The sequence below is a fragment of the Gracilinanus agilis genome, chromosome 6 (assembly GCF_016433145.1).
Source record: "Gracilinanus agilis isolate LMUSP501 chromosome 6, AgileGrace, whole genome shotgun sequence".
In the NCBI taxonomy this organism is placed as follows: domain Eukaryota; kingdom Metazoa; phylum Chordata; class Mammalia; order Didelphimorphia; family Didelphidae; genus Gracilinanus; species Gracilinanus agilis.
Genome location: NC_058135.1, coordinates 88,241,917 through 88,259,708, shown reverse-complemented (window position 1 = coordinate 88,259,708; position 17,792 = coordinate 88,241,917). Strand labels below are relative to the sequence as shown.

The window sequence follows — 17,792 nt, the reverse complement described above, 5'->3', positions numbered from 1 at the left end:
GGAGAATTTAGGTTGCTTTAGGAAAAGAAGTTTACTGCCTCCTGGAATCGAATGGAGATGCCCGTAGAGACTACATGGAGAAAGAATGATCTAGGAGCCTACAAGAGCAACTGGATGTGAAAAATTTTGAACTTTGGGGGGTTTTAAATTCATTTGTCTGGTTTTAAAATTTTTTCACAACAAAATAGATACATAAAACAAATTCATTAAAAAAACAGGTGAATTTAACAAAACAAATGTATTTTAAAACACACAAATGAAGCACCATTTGATTTCTTTATATTGTAATAATTGTTACTTTTCTCCCCTTGTATTGATGTATTTACCCTTTATTTATTGTAATTGTAAATTTATTTATGTTTGTTATGATCCATTGGGGAGATTGGTCTCCCAAAGGATCACAGGGGGGAATGTGTCATTTGAAATTATTGTAAGCCCTGGAAGACTGTGTCTCCCAGGACTCTCTCTGTTACAACTTCCCCTGACACCTCCCACTTCCTTTGGGGGAGGTGTCAGGGAAAGTATAAAAGGGAAAGTTTGGCGCCTTTTCTCTCTCTTGACCCTGAGCTCTGCTCTCTCTCTACCCAGGAGGGTCTGCTCTCTCAACGTTAGAGGCTGGCTGGGTTCTCTCTACCCTGAGACCCTGCTCTCTCTCTTGGCACCTTTTCCCCTCTCTTCCTACCTCCTAGTTTTCCCCAGACCTTTCCCTTTCTAATTAAAATAAAACCTAGCTATTCAAACCCTAAAGTTGCTCTCTGATCATTCATTTGAGAGCTCTGGTCAATTTTCCCCTGCCAGGGCTGGGATCGCTACCTTCCTCTACCTTCCTTTCTCCTTTCTCCCATCCAACCTTCCTTCTACCTCCATCCCTTCATTTTCACCACACACTGGGATGTTGTGATTGATATTTAATAAAAATCAGTGTTAAGTGCTTTATAAATATTGAGCCCTATTCTGCAGTCATTCTGAGGAGATATTCACTATATGAGACAGCAAAAAAGTCCTCCTAAATTACAGTTATTCAAATATGCAAAACATGAAAATATAATTATACCTTTCAATTCTGAAGTACTGACTTCCAAACTGAGAAAGTTTATCTGATTCAGTTGTCTTAACGAGTAGAAATGGAAATTGGTAGGCAATTTTCCAGTTGCCCCAAAGGTAGAGATTGTATAGTCAGCACGGAAATTGTGAAGGTACATCTTGCTAGAACTTTGTATACATTCATTTCCACTCTGCCCACTATTGCACACAAAACTGAATTCAGAGGTCTTTCAAAGTGCAGGATAGTTGAAATTTTATATGTTACCAATGAACTATAAACTGACTCATTGAGCAATGGATATGACTCTGGTGTTTCTTTACACTTATTTCTCTTCTAGTCAAAGATGTCCCAAGTCAAGCAAGTGGGCCTCTTGGCTGCTGGATGTCAGCCTTGGAACAAAGATGTCTGTGCAGCCAGTGGGGACAGATTTGCTTACTGTGCTACTCTGGCAATCTATATTTACCAGGTAAAATGAATACTTTTTAGTAATTCAAAACTTCATGGAAGATGTAATTTTATTGGTTCATATTTTAATACTTATCAACATTATTTTAAATTGAGACTTATAGGAATATTCTTATGTAATAAGAGTTTTACAAAATAATATTTAGATTATAAAAAGATTCTCTTAGAGATTTAAATATATATTATATCTATAATTATGTAAGTTTTATATGTTCACATCATTTAAAATATTTTAATTGAATAATTTACAATTTTAATAACATCATATTTAAGTGTTATATTATTTGTATTATATTTAAATCCATAGAGAGATTTTTACATATATAAAGGGAATACACACACAAATATATTCCATTTCACTTATTTATTTCTACAATAATTATTGTTGAGTCATTCTTTATGATCCCACATGGGGTTTTCTTGGCATAGATACTGGAGTGGTTTGCCATTTTCCTCTCTAGCTCATTTAGCAAATAGGGTTAAGTGACTTGCCCACAGTTACAGAGCTAGTAAGTGTCTGAGGCAGGATTTGAACTGAGGACTTCCTGATTCCAGATCCATCGCTCTGTCCATTATACCTTCTAGCTGCCCATACTATAATTAGGAAACATTTCCATCATGATTTTCAAGCTGCTGTCTTTAGCTTATATATTTCAAACAAAATTTAGAAGAAAATTCTAACATAAAATAAGTCAGATAGAGCTTTTCAGCCCAGTGTACTGTAAAAGGGATTCAGCCTACCTGAAGCTTATGAAACCAATGAATATAAGTTGAATGGTGAATGCAGACATTCAAGCCCATGATTTAGTTTTTGTACTCAAAAGATCTAGTTTCAGCACTCTTGGTAGTCTAGATCTCTTAGCAGACAGTCACATCTGAAATTATCTACGATGGTCCTCTGACAATCAATGTACATATAGTGTGTCAATGTGCCATTCCTTGGAGTATTCACCAAAGTTTGCTCTCCATTGGCATAGACTTTGAGAATCCAGAGGTCAATGCCGTGCTACAGTGAAATCACAGATTATGAAGTATTAAAGAAAGTTAGTTATTATGTAGCCAGAAACTGTACTAAATGCAAAAAAGTTAAAAGTTTAAAGTTTAATTTCCTGTTTCTTAATGACCTATTATTGCTTTCTAATGGATGTCATTACAAATGTTTTCAGATTAGTTAAGTAATAATCATTCTAAAAGTATTAGAATATCATACATAGTGATTAAAAACCTAGTGAAAAGGGGGCAGCTGAGTAGCTCAGTTGGATTGAGAGCCAGGCCTAGAGACAGGAGGTCCAAGGTTCAAATCTGGCCTCAGACTCTTCCCAGCTCTATGACCCTGGGCAAGTCACTTGACCCCCATTGCCTAGCCCTTACCATTCTCCTGCCTTGGAGCCAATACACAGTATTGACTCTTAAGATGGAAGGGTTTAAAAACAAAACAAAACAAAACAAAATCTAGTGAAAAGATTTAAACATGTTCCATGATTGGCAATTTAAAAATATGTCAATTTAAGTTAATCACCTAGAAAAGTTTATATATCATATAATTAATGAGTAAATTTAAAAAAAAACTATGAGGAAAATTTGTTTGCCATGAAATACTGCAAGTAACTCAAAATTAGTGAACTCAAGGATTTAATATACATGAAAAAGTAGAAACTGGGTTAGCTAGATATCCTTGCCCTAAATCCTTGTTAAAATTCATGCTAATGGAAAATTTGTGTTATAAAAATTGACATAAAAATAAATCAAAGTAGCAGATCTATTAACTTTAAATATGATAATTTATGTGAAAGCTCTTTGAAAAGTATAAAGTACAATAAACATGAAAAGCATTATTATTCCTTTCAGCTTAAATGCTCGCTCATGGGTTTGGTCTGTCTCTAGAAAGTAATTGCACATGGTAAAATTTTTCTTTCAAAAAGCAACAAGTTTTTCCACTGATACATTTATTAATTGTATCTTATTTCCATGTAATGAGCTCCTGTTGAGGAAACTCTCCTTACAGTGCAGATCAACAATTGTTTTGCAATTTTATATTGTTAGAGAATTGCTGGGGGTCCTGAGTACTTAAGTCACTTGCCCGGAATGAGTCAGAAATAGGTTAATTAATTTATGTGTATATACATATATATGTATGAATGCATATACATGCATGTATATTATATGTACACATACATGGACACACATGTGTGTCTGTAAATCTAAATCAAAATTTATGTGCCAGTCTTGAACTCAGGACTTCCTGACTCCAAGGTCAGGTCTCTACCCATGATGCCATCTCCTTTTTGTTTCCATACTATAAGCCTTAATATAAGTATAAATGCTATAAGAAAAAAGATAGGAAAACATGTCCTTTCATGCCAGCTTAAAGCCAATATCAAAATGAGGAATAGGCAACATTTAAACAGGTGTAACTAAAAGATACCATGGTATCACAAAGGTGGTTCTTTCAACCAACTTAATAACCAAATCAGGTGAATTAGTTGGCAATTCAGTCCTTTTCTGATAGAACTATTATGAAAGTAGCTGAAAAATAATTATGCCACAAGCATATCTGTTGTACAGGAGAACTACATAAATATGTGAAAATATTAAATATTTACAAGGTTTAATGGTCTGCCTAGGAACGTGACAGTTTTGCCTCTTATTTTGTATTTGGATAACTGTCAGGCATGTTGTATGAAGAATTCTTTTTTAGATATGAGTCAGATTCCATGGCCTTTGGGATCCTTTTCACCTCTGATATTCTATGAAATTAAATACGTTTTGCTCAAATAACATGGGTGTAGTCTATTTATTTTGTTTCTACAGACTGTTTAATGGATATCTAAGGATTAGTTTGAGAGTTAGCCAGGACTTTTGATATTCAAGTCCAAGGTAGATAATATCATAAAAACATATTCATCTTCCTTTTAAGGAGAAGACAGTTTTTATATGCTCAGAATCTTTGCAGGTATATTTAAAAGCGAAAATGAAAAGATTTGAAATCTCCATTTCTTAATTAGGCTTCATTCTTTTGAAGCCAATATTAAGGTTAGTGAAAATGCAATGTTAATATGTATGGGAAACTGCACATTCAAATCCGTGTTTTTTGTCTAATTTTCTAGTGAACAGTGTATACATTTAAATGATATATTAATGTATTTGTTTTGTGTATATCTTTTCTTTTAGCTGGATCATCAGTACAATGAATTCAAATTACATGCAATTATGTCTGAACATAAAAAGACAATCACTGCAATTTCTTGGTGTCCCCATAACCCTGACATCTTTGTGAGTGGCAGTGCAGATCACTTAGTGATCATTTGGAATGTGGCTGAGCAAAAAGTTGTGGCAAAACTTGACAATACAAAAGGTATTCTTACAGTAGTAGTTTACTTTTTGAATGGGTATTATTTTTCCTTTGACAAATGCCAATCAACTTTAATGTTTAAAGGAGAATGGTACATAGTTTTGTGAGAAGTTATATTTAGTTCTTAGCCTTTATCTCTATTATTTCACATTAAATTTATGTGATGTAATAACTATCTTATGTTCTTCTTAATGTGAGGACAGATAAAGCACACAAAATATTTTTGTTTATTTGATAAGACAAGAATTGCTTTTCTTCCTCCCTTTTGTCTCAGACTCTCTACTGCTTGATATTTAACTTTTGAAAGTAGTGGAGTCATGATGTTCATCCCAGATTCCTTTATGTAAGCCTATTCTAAAATGACACTGAAAAATCACAGGCTAGAAACTTTCAAATTTGTTACCAAAGCCTGTGGCTAAAGCTTCAAATTTGACACCCCTGGTTTAGAAGATGAATAGATGGATGGTAGGGAGTAAAGAATGTCTGGGACTTGGTCAGAATAGTAAGCTAGGTGAGGCACAGTCCAATTGGGACCCAGTCCCAGAATTCTGGAGATAAAAAGGAAACCAAGCCTCTAAAAATTCCTCAAAAAAATGATAGAGGAAGACACAGAGAAATTTTGCAACTTAGAGGAAGAGGAAAATGGAAGTACTTCTTATCAAATGGTCTTGAATCACTCAGTAAAGTGGAAGGCTGAATAGTCTGCTATAAATATGAAGAAGAGAAACATTTAGAAACTTTAATGAAAAGAGGAAATAGTCATTATGGAAAATGAGCCAGGCAGTAAGATGAATAAAAGGATTGCCAAGCAGTAACTTAACCAGCATGGATTTATTAATTAGAAACTGAAGAGGGACAAGAAGGGCAAAGAGAATTCTAGTATGGTGGTGAGCACAGCACTGGAATAGTTTAAATTTGGCGCTGCTGTTTAGAAGGAAGGTAAAATGAGGCCAGAATAGAGGTGCACTAGGATAGGAAAGAGGAATTTGTAGGATCATAAATTTAGAGCTGGAAGGGACCTTCTGGACCATTGCATTCTAATTGCCTCATTTTAAAGGTGAGGTGGCTAATGCATCAGAAAGTATGTGTCTTGCCCAAGGATAGTAGAAAAGAGGAAAGTTCAGAAAGTTGTAGGAGAGAATTTAAGCATTCTGAATCTCAGAGGTGGTATGGTAAAGTTCTGTGATAATGCGTTTTAAGATGTGGCTGTGTATGTGACTGAGATGGGATAGATACAGGGATTGTAGAAACTATGAGTTTTATTTTCATCTCTACCTTTATGCCAATTTCTAACCCTAACCTTTATGGTCTATGTTTCTAATCCCTAAATTTGATCTACTTTTATAAACTTCAACTATTAAAAGTGTATAACTGCACCAATTGTTGGGATACATTGGATTCTCTGTTAAAAAAGTTAAATTTCAGGAAAGAATAACTGCAAATAATGTTGCATTGTATATTTGCTTACTTGGATTATTTGTCTTTTATTCCAGTCATTTTTTAAAATCTGTTCCAGGAGTTCCTGCTTCCCTTAGCTGGTGCTGGAATGCTGGAGATACTGTGGCATTTGTTTCCAACAGAGGCCCGCTGAATATTTGGACTATTTCAGGACCAGATCTAGGTGTAACTGTACACAGAGAAGCCCACAGCTTTTTGTCTGATATTTGTCTCTTTAGATGGCATCCCCAAAAAAGAGGAAAAGTTGTATTTGGACATACTGATGGAAGCCTCTCACTCTTTCAGCCAGGTAATCATTTAAATGTTCAAATAGTATAAAAACTATGTAATTTGGAGCTTACGATACTTAATCTATATGACTGTCTGAATAGAGGTGCTATCCCTTGGCTTCTCTTTAAGCCTTCTACTAAGAGTGTTTCATCTCACCTCCCTCTCAATGATGATGTCTCATTGGAGAGGCTGTGGAAAGCATCTCATGATAGATTTTTTTCATCAAGAGATCTCTCTGATATTAAAGAAGAAGTTTAGTGCTCCTAATTTTGGCCATGCTAACATGGTTGGGAGTGACTGCATGAGAAAGTGCCAAGATCTTGACCATGCCCTTTCCTGCCTCTCAGTCCTCATTCCATCCCTATTTTGTTTCGGATCTGTGCTAGTGTGTGGGTCAGCAGACCAAATTCCTTATGTGGTTTAGAGCTCATAAATTGGCCTTCCTAGAAATGTTTCTAGTTATGTAGCACTTCCTCTCTCACTTTTTCAATGCACAAGAAACTTCTGATGGAGATAAAATGTTTCATACCTGGAGGCAGAAGTCCTGCTGCTTATCAAGCTACAAGTGCATTAATTCATTTGACAAATATTTTATCAGTACCTAATATGTGAGAGGTACTATGGAGGATACAAAAATGAAGAAGCTCCCACCTCAACAAATAATATTTAGGAGAAAACCTAATCATTTACATTTATGATTACAATTAGTATATAAGTACTATACATTAAGTATGTATTTATTATTACACTAAGTACATATATGTAATATATACAATAACTATTATATAAAAACATTGATTACCTGTTCAGATTTTTTTTATTCTTTGAATGGCATTACTAGTGTGGTTGTAAGAATAGTGAACTCTTATAATCAAAAGGCTTTGCTTTGAATCATGGCATTGATACTTGTTAGCAGTATGACTGTAAGCAAATTGTTTCATATTTCTGAGTCAGTTTCTTCATGCAAAAAGTAAGGAAGAAAAGAGGGAAGGAAAAGAAAGGAAAAAAGGAAAGAGGGAAGGAAAGAAGGGAAAGGGGGGGGGAGTGCTTACTATGTGCCAAGCATTATTCTATTTGCTGGAGATATAAATACAAAATTAAGACAATGTTTGACGTCAAAGAGCTTATATTCTAATGGGTTGGGTTGGGTGGGGATGACAACACAGAGGAGAGAGGTAGAGAAGAATATTTTGAAAAGTTTATAGGTATGGTAAGTAGAGCCAAAGGGGAAGTATATAGGCATATTCTTTCCTGGAAAAAATGACAGGGTTGATTTGATTAAGATTCAAGAATTGGAAAGTAGAAATGGGATAGGAGGGAAGGACAGAAGGTACATGATTGCTGGTGAAGGAGAAATCTGGGAAACAAAGTGTTTCTTCAGCCTGGACATAGAAGTCATAGGCAACTAAGACCAATCAGGTTATCAGGACCCCAGGTATTTGAAATAATACTTGTATTTTCATTTGGACTTATACTTTATTTATAAGTTTATTGTGAATGACGTGTTTAATGAAATAAGGTACTCTATAAGTGTAAACCAATTATTAATTTAATTGGATTCCATTTGTAGAGTTGATAGTAGAGAACAAGCCATCTCTGTGTTCATTTTAGCCTTTGTTATTTTTTTTAATACCTAGTAGTAATAGTTTGGTAGTCTAGTCTAGTACATCCAGATTTCTGAACCTCAAAAGGGTATACTCTTGTAACCTTCTTCGAATTATATTCTTAGACAGTAGATATGCTGTCTCAAGTACTCTCAAGTACTGACTTCTGGCTATATCCTTGAAGCATTTTCTGTACAGTAAAGGGAAAAGTACTATTGTAAATTTCTAGGGGAGAAATGGAGAAGCTTACAAATGAAAGGATAGGGGAAATCGATTTTCCTTCTTTAAGAAAAGATGCAAAAAGCATACAAATCTCAGGCTTCTGATTTCCCCTGTGAACAGGAGAAAATAAGGGTAAACAATCTGCTCATAAATTCTTTGGGAAAGCTGCCAGCAAGAAGGACAGGTTTATGGGTCTCACTTCCAACAAGTATGGAAAGTAGGGAGAATTTTGTATTAACTGTCATAGAATTGTGCAGTGTTTGTATTTGTATTTCTGCTTCCAGAAGTGACTCTTTTCTGCATTATAAGTACAGATATGGTTTACCCTCCTAGAAGAAAAAATAAGTGGGACTTGGGGAATCTCTTCAGACTCTAGGTTTTCAAAAAGAAAGAATGGTTACCATAAGGAAAAAGAAAATAGAGGGTTTTTGTATGAAAATGAGGGGATGAGGTGAGATGAGAAAGAGGGGAATCCTCTTTAATTATCAAAACTATCTGGTACTGGCTAAGAAATAGAAAAGTAGATCAGTGGAGGTCAGAGGAAGAAGAGCTAAGTAATATTGTTGCTAACTCATTATTTTGATTTTATTTTTAAATTTTTTTCCATGGTTACAAGATTCTTATTGTCTCCCCCTGCTCTTCCCCTCCCCCTCCTGTGGTTGACAAGTGTAATAAAAAGGAAATAAAGAAAGGGTAAAAAGGGGGTTTTGGTCCTTTGGTGGGTAAGGAAGGTGCAATAGTGGATTGAGGTGGTAAGGAGAGATGTAAAGGAATGGCTGAGTTTAGGGAAACAGAGGACAAGGTAGTATAATGAATGGTAAGGGAGATGATGAGGTAATTAGGGGAGGTAGCTGCAACAGGGAGACACTCAGACTAGAGACAGAGGTTACTGGGGAAGGAAGGTATTTCTACAGACACAAAGGTTAGGGCCAGTCAGAAGTGGTTTGAATCTGACTGGAGGGCTTTCTAGTCAGTTTCTCAAGTCCACAAAGAAGGCGTCCCAAGGCTACTCCCTGTCAGTGAAACTGAAGGGTTTCTGGGAGGAAGTATAGAGACAACTACTTCCTCCCAAGATGGACGCCTCCAGCTTCCCTTAGGAAAATAAAGAGAATAGTTCCTTCCCTCTTTCAACCTTCACTTATTGTTGAGCCACTGATTTAGCAAAAGGTTTGATTAGGTAACAATGGGGTTTATTAAAGTTTCAGGATTGATTATAAAGGAGAGAGGCGCACAAGGTTTCCCTAACAGCTGCTAGGGAGAAACTTAAGGTGGGGGAGAGTCAAAGGAATGGCTTGGACTGAGAGAGAGATTGCTCTCTCTCAGCCAGGGAAGTTTGGCTGCCCTTGAGGTTAGGGAGTACTAAAACAATAAAGCAAGGGATAGTTTGTTTCAAGGGTAAGCCCTTCTTGTCTATGAGGAACTAAATCCTCAAAGTCTAATTGCTACAACCCCAAAATCCACCCTTCTCCCAAAGCCCACAGGAAAATCAGGAAGGTAATAGGGGAATGATATAGGGAAGCTCAGGGAAAGTCCAGAGAAGTTAGCTAAGCTCCAAATGTCCAAAGACAAAAGCACAGATTCAAGGCAAGGTTTCAGCCTGAAGGCAGAGCCCAGTTTGCCCCTCCACTCTTCACAAGCTTCTGGGACCAACTGACCCTTTGTCAAAGTTCTAAGGCTGGCTAAATGCCAGAAGCTCTACAGTTAGGTTTTGCAGGGTAAATGCCTATCTGCATTACACAAGAAATTTCACTGGGTTATGCATATATTATCACTCAAATGCTATTTCCATATTATTCGTTTATTTCTTTTTAATTTGTTTTGATTTTGAATTTTTTTCTTAGCTCATTTTTGAGGTTATGAGACAGTCATTTGTAATCCCTCTAACATTAAAATGGCCTGCTATATTCCAAAGGCTTATATTTCAGGACCTGGCAGAGAACTTCCCAAGGCTTGTCAGTCTGGCTAATGACCCTCTTCTGGTTGATTTACTAAAGAAATCTCAGTAAAGAAAGTGAGGGTGTTAGGAACAAAGATTTTTTCCCCATCTTTTTGGTTTTCATTGTTGCTGTTGATTGAATGCAAGAACTTCAGGAAAGAAATGTGTATTTGGGAAGTGAGTAGCTGGTTTAGAATATAACATCTGAGAACAGCATTTGAATTTTCTTGGACCACAATTTCAAATTTGAAAAGCTTGACCAGGCTTCTGTTCAGGAATGGATTGCATCTAACAAAGGTTTTGTAAGAATATATTTGCCTAGGATCTTGCAAATCTAACCTAAGGTGTTTTAAACTGAAAGGGAGAAGAGAAGAAGAAAATTTGCTTCTGTAAATCCACCAAATGAGAAAACAGACAGAAGCTACAATAGAGGAATGATAGTAGTAGAGATGCTTAGGTAATCTTATGAATTCAGAGTAGGAAAAATCCAAGAAAGGAGCCAGCAAAGAAAGCCACGGTCTTATGACTATACATAAATATTCAAAATCTGAATAACAAGTAAGGTGAACTAGAGGGGCAAAATACCTATGGACTCATTGGAACTTGGTAGAATAAAATCCATATCTGGAATATAGCTCTGGAATTAGGGTATAACTCATTCAAAAAGAATAAGTGTAAATGTGTTTGTGGAAATATAATGTATATTAAGAAGATATACTTAGATGAGGAAATCCTGAGACTATAACAGAAGGTGATGCATAGTGGATAGCATTTGAATGAGGACCAGTGGAGGCAGAAATAGGAACTGAACTGTCTCCCAGTGCCAGATCTCCCATTAACATATGATTCTAGATAAGAAAAAGGGTAGTTTATCAATAGAAAAGATTAGGTACACAATGTACAGAAACAAAGGACCTCAGCAACTTAGTATTTGATAAATCCAAAGATCCCAGCCAAAAACTATGGGGCAAAAACTATGACAAAAACTTCTGGGAAAACTGTAAAAGAGTCTGGCATAATTTAGCCATAGACCAACATCTCACACTTATAACTAAGATAATTGATTTTTATATAAGGAAGGGTGATAACAGAAGCAAATTAGAGGAGCATGGGATATTAGTTATTAGATTTATTAAGATGAGAAGAGTTCATGACCAAACAAGAAATAGAGAGGGAATCACATGAGGTAAAAGACAAATTCAGTCATGAATTTTGTCATCTTTTTTTTATCATTATCTCTGTGGGTTCTTTTTCCTTTTCATTTATACAAGAATATTCAGCAAAGTTTCTTTTAAAAATTTTATTGATATGTCTTATCTTTACATTAAGAAATTTATAGATTACTCCCACTCCGTGAGAGTTCTCATGTAATAAATAGTTTAACAGTTAAGTGAAACTTAATAATTCACTGACCTTATCTGAATGCATTATTCAACATCTGCAGCATCCCCCCCTCTATTTCTGAAAAACTGAAACTTCTTTTCGCTCTTTCATGTCCTCCTAATGCCATTGAAAAAGAAAAGATAAACAAATTTTCTCATGACAAAATATGCATAGTCACGCAAAACACATTTTCTCAGTGGCTATATAGACTTATTATGTCTCCTTCTGGACCCTAAACCAAGCTATCTCTCTTTGTTGGATAGTATGTTTCATCATCAGTACTCTGGAATCAGGAATAACATTGTATTGAAAATAGTGCATAGAGAATGCAAAGTATTGTGTTTTTTGTTTTGTTTTTAACAATACTGTTGTTATCATATTAATTGTTTTAAGGCACCTGGACTTTTTGAAAAACTACAAAAGGATTTTGTCAGTTATTAACAGAATTTCACATTATGTTGATGTTTATAACTAGATAATTATTTTTCTTTGTTATATTTTCTACCTATGAACAACAGAAAGTAAAGACAGTTCTGCTTTCTCCACACTAATAGTAACATGGAGAATCTGAATACGTTTATGATGACAAATTCTTACTTTCTTCTCTAGTATAACCATTGCTTCTGCAAATAAAATCATCTTCATGATTCTACATATGAATAATTCTTAGAATATAGAGAACAGTAATTTGATGCATTATAAATTGTGAATGATTTATTCTGTAAATAAAGTTTCTTTTTTTTTTTGTAAAAAAAATAGGTTCTAAGAGTCAGAAACATGTTCTGAGACCTGAATCTCTTGAAGGGACAGATGAAGACGACCCTGTGGCAGCTTTGGAGTGGGACCCACTGTCTACTGACTATCTCCTTGTGGCAAATTTACATAATGGCATTCGCCTTGTAGATTCTGAATCACTCTCTTGTATCACAACATTTAATTTTCCTACTGCAGCAGCATCAGTACAGTGTTTAGCCTGGGTTCCTACCGCCCCTGGGATGTTTGTAACTGGAGGTACGTGTCATTGAGAAGTTATAATTGAAGTCAGTGCATTATGAAAAAAAACTATTTTATTTGTTGTTCTGATTAATTCTTAAACAGCCTTAAAACTATCTAAATTTTGTGCTCCCAAGATTGTCCTGAAGAACTACAAAAGTCCGAAAAGGGAATGTAAAGTTAGCTATAGGAGTTTGGATTTTTATATCCTGATATTTAGACAAAATGGAAATTAGAACCATTGATTTTCTTCTGTTTTATTTGAATTTCATCCTCATAACAAGATGAAATTAGGACTATATGTATTTCAGATAACCATCCCCATGGTGTATGTAATTTTATCTATCAGGTAAGTTAGATGTTTGTGTGTGACTTCGTAAGATCAGTTAGGTTAATGTGAGGTCAATAAGTAGATGGGGGTGGCAGGGGTGGGGGCTTTTATTGGTTCCATTAATAAATTTTCAGCCATGACCTGGCCTTGAGAATAGGTCCAGGGTAGATTATGAAGGTAAGCTGATACTCAGACGTTTTTAAGTTTGAGAAGGTGTGACATAGCTTTTGTGTTTCTGGCATAGAGTTTAAGAAAACCAGCATCAGGATAGCACTTGGGGAAGGACTTGTGATAGTCTAAAACATTTGCTGATTTGATATATGTTTAAAGAAGATGTCAAGCACTTTGAGTTGTAAGAAATTCTAATTTATGTCTAGTATCAGGTACCTTTAAAGACAGTCAGCTGCCCATGAACGTGAAACAGTTTTCTTATGAATAGGGATTTTGATCTTGAACCTCCAATCTTGGATATAGCATGTCATACAAATATGACTTTATCTTTCATGTGTTTTATTAGTTTTAAAATTTGATTTTGGTTAGATAGCGTTTACCTTCTGTCTTAGAATCAATACTGTGTATTGGTTCCAAGACAGAAGAGTGGTAAGGGCTATGCAATGGGTCACACAGCTAGGAAGTGTCTGAGGTCAGATTTGAACCCATGATCTTTGGTCTCTAGGCTTGACTCTGCATCCACTGAACCACTTGGTTGTCCCCAGGTTGTAGATTTTTAAATGTTTTTCTGTTCTTTTGGGTTTGAGGAGAAATGTCTGCATGAGAGAAAGATAATTTTCTCTGCCAAAGATGGTAGACCATAAGAACTTGGATGAGAAGAGAAGGTCAATATGGCATCAAGAAAGAAGATTTGGAGGAACAAGAGGCAGAAGAGGGTGGAGATGAACTGTTTTCATCCCTTTACTAGCTTCCCAGGTTACTAAGCCCAGGTGCTCTGTCTCAGCCATCTCTGTAGATTAAAAAGAGAAAGAGGAAAGGAGGGACTTCTCTCTGCCTTGTACTTATTTTTGAGTGAGACTGTTCAGCAAGTAAGCAATAGGTAGGGGAAACGGGCAGATCAAAGTGACCTAAACAATAGATTAGAAAAAATATTTAGGAGACTTGGAGCTTAATATTAATTAATTTTATCTATGTTCATCATGTTTGGGAGATAGAAAAAGCTGAAAAGAAGGAAATGCTCTATTTGAAAGCTTTAGTTTATTTTAAAAACATAAGTATAAATGAATGACTGAAAGGCTAATAATAATAATAACTAACATTTATATGGCACTCTGTACCAGGCACTGTACTAAGTGTTTTACAGATATGATCTCATTTAATCCTTATAATAACTTTGGAGGAATATTATTATCTCCATTTTACAGATGAGGAAACTGAGGCAAGCAGAGATTAAGTGACATGATTAGGGCCACACAGCTACTAAGTATCTGGGTCCAGATTTGAACACTACCCATTGAACCATCTAGCTACTTCACCATTTATTGGATGCTGAGCCCTGTTGTTAAGCCTTGGAGATACAAATGACAAAATCAAAGATAGCTCCCATCTCCAAAGCTATTACATTCTCATAGAGGGACACAATACACATAAGAGAATAGTAAATAGGTAGGGGTACTTAGATGCAAAAAGTTTCAGAGATAGCGAGTGGAGCCATAGGGAGAGTAGACTGACACTGCTCCTTTCAGGAACAAATGGCAGAGTGAATTTTGATCAGGTCTCAGAACTAGGGAGTAGTGAGGTTCTCAGGCAAAATTTCCAGTGATGAAAGGCTGAAGCCTCTGCAGTATTCTGTTTGGTCTTAGTGTCAAGATGGCTATCTAGGCTGTTGAGAATATGACTAGTGAGTAGGGAGTAAAGTAAAATATAATGAGGGTCTACCTGAAGTAGGGGGTCAGGTGAGAGACCTGGAAACCCTAGACCAAAGCCAGATATGGGAAGGGTTTCACACCTCACTTCTGGGGAATGGTCTCTAGGGGATGGATGGGTATGACAAGTGAAGGCAGCTATCAAGACTGGGGAGTAGATGGCCAGGAAGTAGGGGATGAATTTACACCCTCCCAAAACTAATGTGTGTATATATGTCTATACATATACAGTATGTGTTTTTATATAGATAGATATTATGTGTAATTTGTTCCATATGTAAAATGAACTATAGTTATGTGAATATATTATTACTACACTGTAAGAGTGATGTTAACAAATACATGAATCTCTCTGAATTATAGTTCCAAAATTATTTAATTACATTTATATGTAGGTAATCCAATTTCAAAACTGGGCTATAATGAAGGGAATTTTTCTGTTCCTTCTAGATTCCCAAGTTGGGATACTTAGAGTTTGGAATGTTTCAAGGTCAACACCTCTTGAGAATTTTAAATTGAAGAAAACAGGATTTCATGTTTTACATGTACTTAATTCTCCCCCAAAGAAAAAATGTAAGTAAAACTACGTTATTTGATTAGAAAGTTTCTTGTCAATATCAAATATTATAGCTGTTAATAAGCATTAGAGGCTTAAAACATGGCTTGGGCTGGACTGAGGATAGGAATAAAAAGTTTGGGGACTGAGATATTGGAACAATGACTACAAAGCTAGAAGATTTAGATCTCAGTCCTGGCTCCACCATTTTCCTCCCATGAGAATTTGGGCAAGTTACTTATTCCCTCTGGGTTTGATTACTTTGATCTTGTATCCCCAGTGCTTGCCACTTAGTAAACACTCAGTAAATGCTTAGTAATTGATCTTCAAAAGAAGGGGTTAAAAGAGTAGTTTGATGAATCTTCTATGATCCTCTATTCAACATTAGACAATTCTAAGGTACAGGAGAAAGGGTGAAGCAGCATTTAAAGTAGCTAGGAAGATTTTTTCATAGTCTTTTTACATATGGTTCTGAAGGAGAAAGTGGCTGGAAAGAGGAATGCTATTCTCATAAAGATAATGAAAGGGTATAAGAACATTCTATTTCTCATCTTCATGTCATTTTCACAGACTGTCTCTCCCATTCCTGAAATACATTCCTTCCTCACTTCTACCTACTCTTGCTCAAAACTCAAATTAGATGCCACCTTCTTCTAAAGCTTTCCTAACTCCCAACTACTTTTGTTTTACACACACACACACATACACACACACACACACACACATATTACTAAAAAAGATGTAAGCTTCTTGAGGTCAAGGACTTTTTGCTTATGTATTTATATTCTTTAGTCAGTAAATATGCATGTATTAAACACCTGCCATGTGCCAGGTGCTGAGCTAAGCACTAGAGTGACACAAAGAGGCAAAAGACAGTCCCCGTCCTCAAGGAGCTCACAATCTAATGTGTATAATTCCCCAGACATAGTAGATTCTAGGGCACAAAGGAAGAATATAATAATTGCTTGATGGATTCTGTACCTTAATATAATAGTTTTAGAATTCAGTAGAGTTATTTTAAATCAGAAATTCAAGAAGAATATGTTGGACAGAGCATTTCTAATATGGGATATGATTTTGACGGAGAGGAATTTATAGAAGTAGAGGCAAGAGAGTTGAAATTCTTGGAAGAACAAGTAGGTAAAAGAGGTCCAAAGAAAAAATTTAAATAAGTGTTTCTATCAAATCAAATTTAGCCATATTACATCTATTTAGAGTGTGTGCCAAGCACCAGAGATGCAAAGAAATACCAAAGATGGTGCCAGGTGTCCAGGAGCTCCCAGTCAAATGGGAGAGATAGCATACAAACAGTTATGTATAGACAAGGTATAGATAGGACCAATTGGAGATGGTCTCGGAGAGAAGGCACTAAGATTAAGGAGAATGGGGAAAGGCTTCTGGAAGAAAGTAAGCCTTTAGCTGAGACTTGAAGAAAGTCAGGGATGCCAGGAGGTAGAATTGAGGAGGGAAAGTGTTCCATGCATGGGAGACAGCCAGTGAAAACACTGAGAGACAGGAGATGGACTGTCATGTATGAGAAACACCAAGGAAGCCCATGCCACTGGATTGAAGAGGGCATAAGAAGACTAGAAAGGTAGGAGGGGACTAGGTTACAAAGGGCTTTAAAATCCAAACAGAATGTGATATTCGATCCTGGAGGTAATGAGGAAATCGCTGGAGGTGACAGAGCAGTGGTGTGATATGGTCAGACATGTGTTTGGGGAAGATCATTTTGACAGCTGAGGGGAGCATAGATGAGAGTGGGGTGGGGAGACTTGAATCAGGACCTGAAGTGATGAGGGACTGTACCAGGCCCTCTGATATTGCTAGGGAAGAAAAGGGGCATTTACAAGTTTGAGATATATGTTAGAGAGCTGGAAATGTGAGACTGAAGATCTGGACTGAGATTAAGTGTAGTCCAGAAGATCTGAGAGTCATATGCATAGAAATGATAGCTGAAATGATGGGAGCTGATAGGATCACTAACTGTGATAATAAAAAGAGAAAGAGACAAGGGCCCAGGGCAGAGGGTGAATATCCCTTGTCATGTGTGTGGTAAAGCTCTTTTACTATATGAATTGAATTATATAACCATTGAAGTCACTTCTCTGAAATTATTTGATTCAGTGCCTGAAGTACCTACCTTCAAGAAGTTGTTTTTAGAGTCAAAGGAAAATGTTTATATGTGTGTGTGTATGTGTGTGTGTGTATATATATATATATATATATATATATATATATATATATATATATATGTGTGTGTGTGTGTGTGTGTGTGTGTGTGTGTGTGTGTGTGTGTA

The 17,792-nt window shown here is 36.0% G+C and overlaps 1 protein-coding gene across 1 annotated transcript in view; it reads left to right on the top strand.

Moving 5' to 3' along the window:
• Positions 1–1,388: 1,388 nt before the first annotated feature.
• Positions 1,389–17,792, top strand: part of WDR17 (WD repeat domain 17) — a 77,414-nt gene continuing 61,010 nt past the window's right edge. Inside the window, exons 1-5 of the mRNA XM_044681667.1 lie at positions 1,389–1,511; positions 4,682–4,865; positions 6,379–6,609; positions 12,495–12,746; positions 15,387–15,509. Of these exons, the coding sequence (XP_044537602.1) occupies positions 1,389–1,511; positions 4,682–4,865; positions 6,379–6,609; positions 12,495–12,746; positions 15,387–15,509 (913 nt within the window). The remainder of the gene's footprint in view (positions 1,512–4,681; positions 4,866–6,378; positions 6,610–12,494; positions 12,747–15,386; positions 15,510–17,792) is intronic.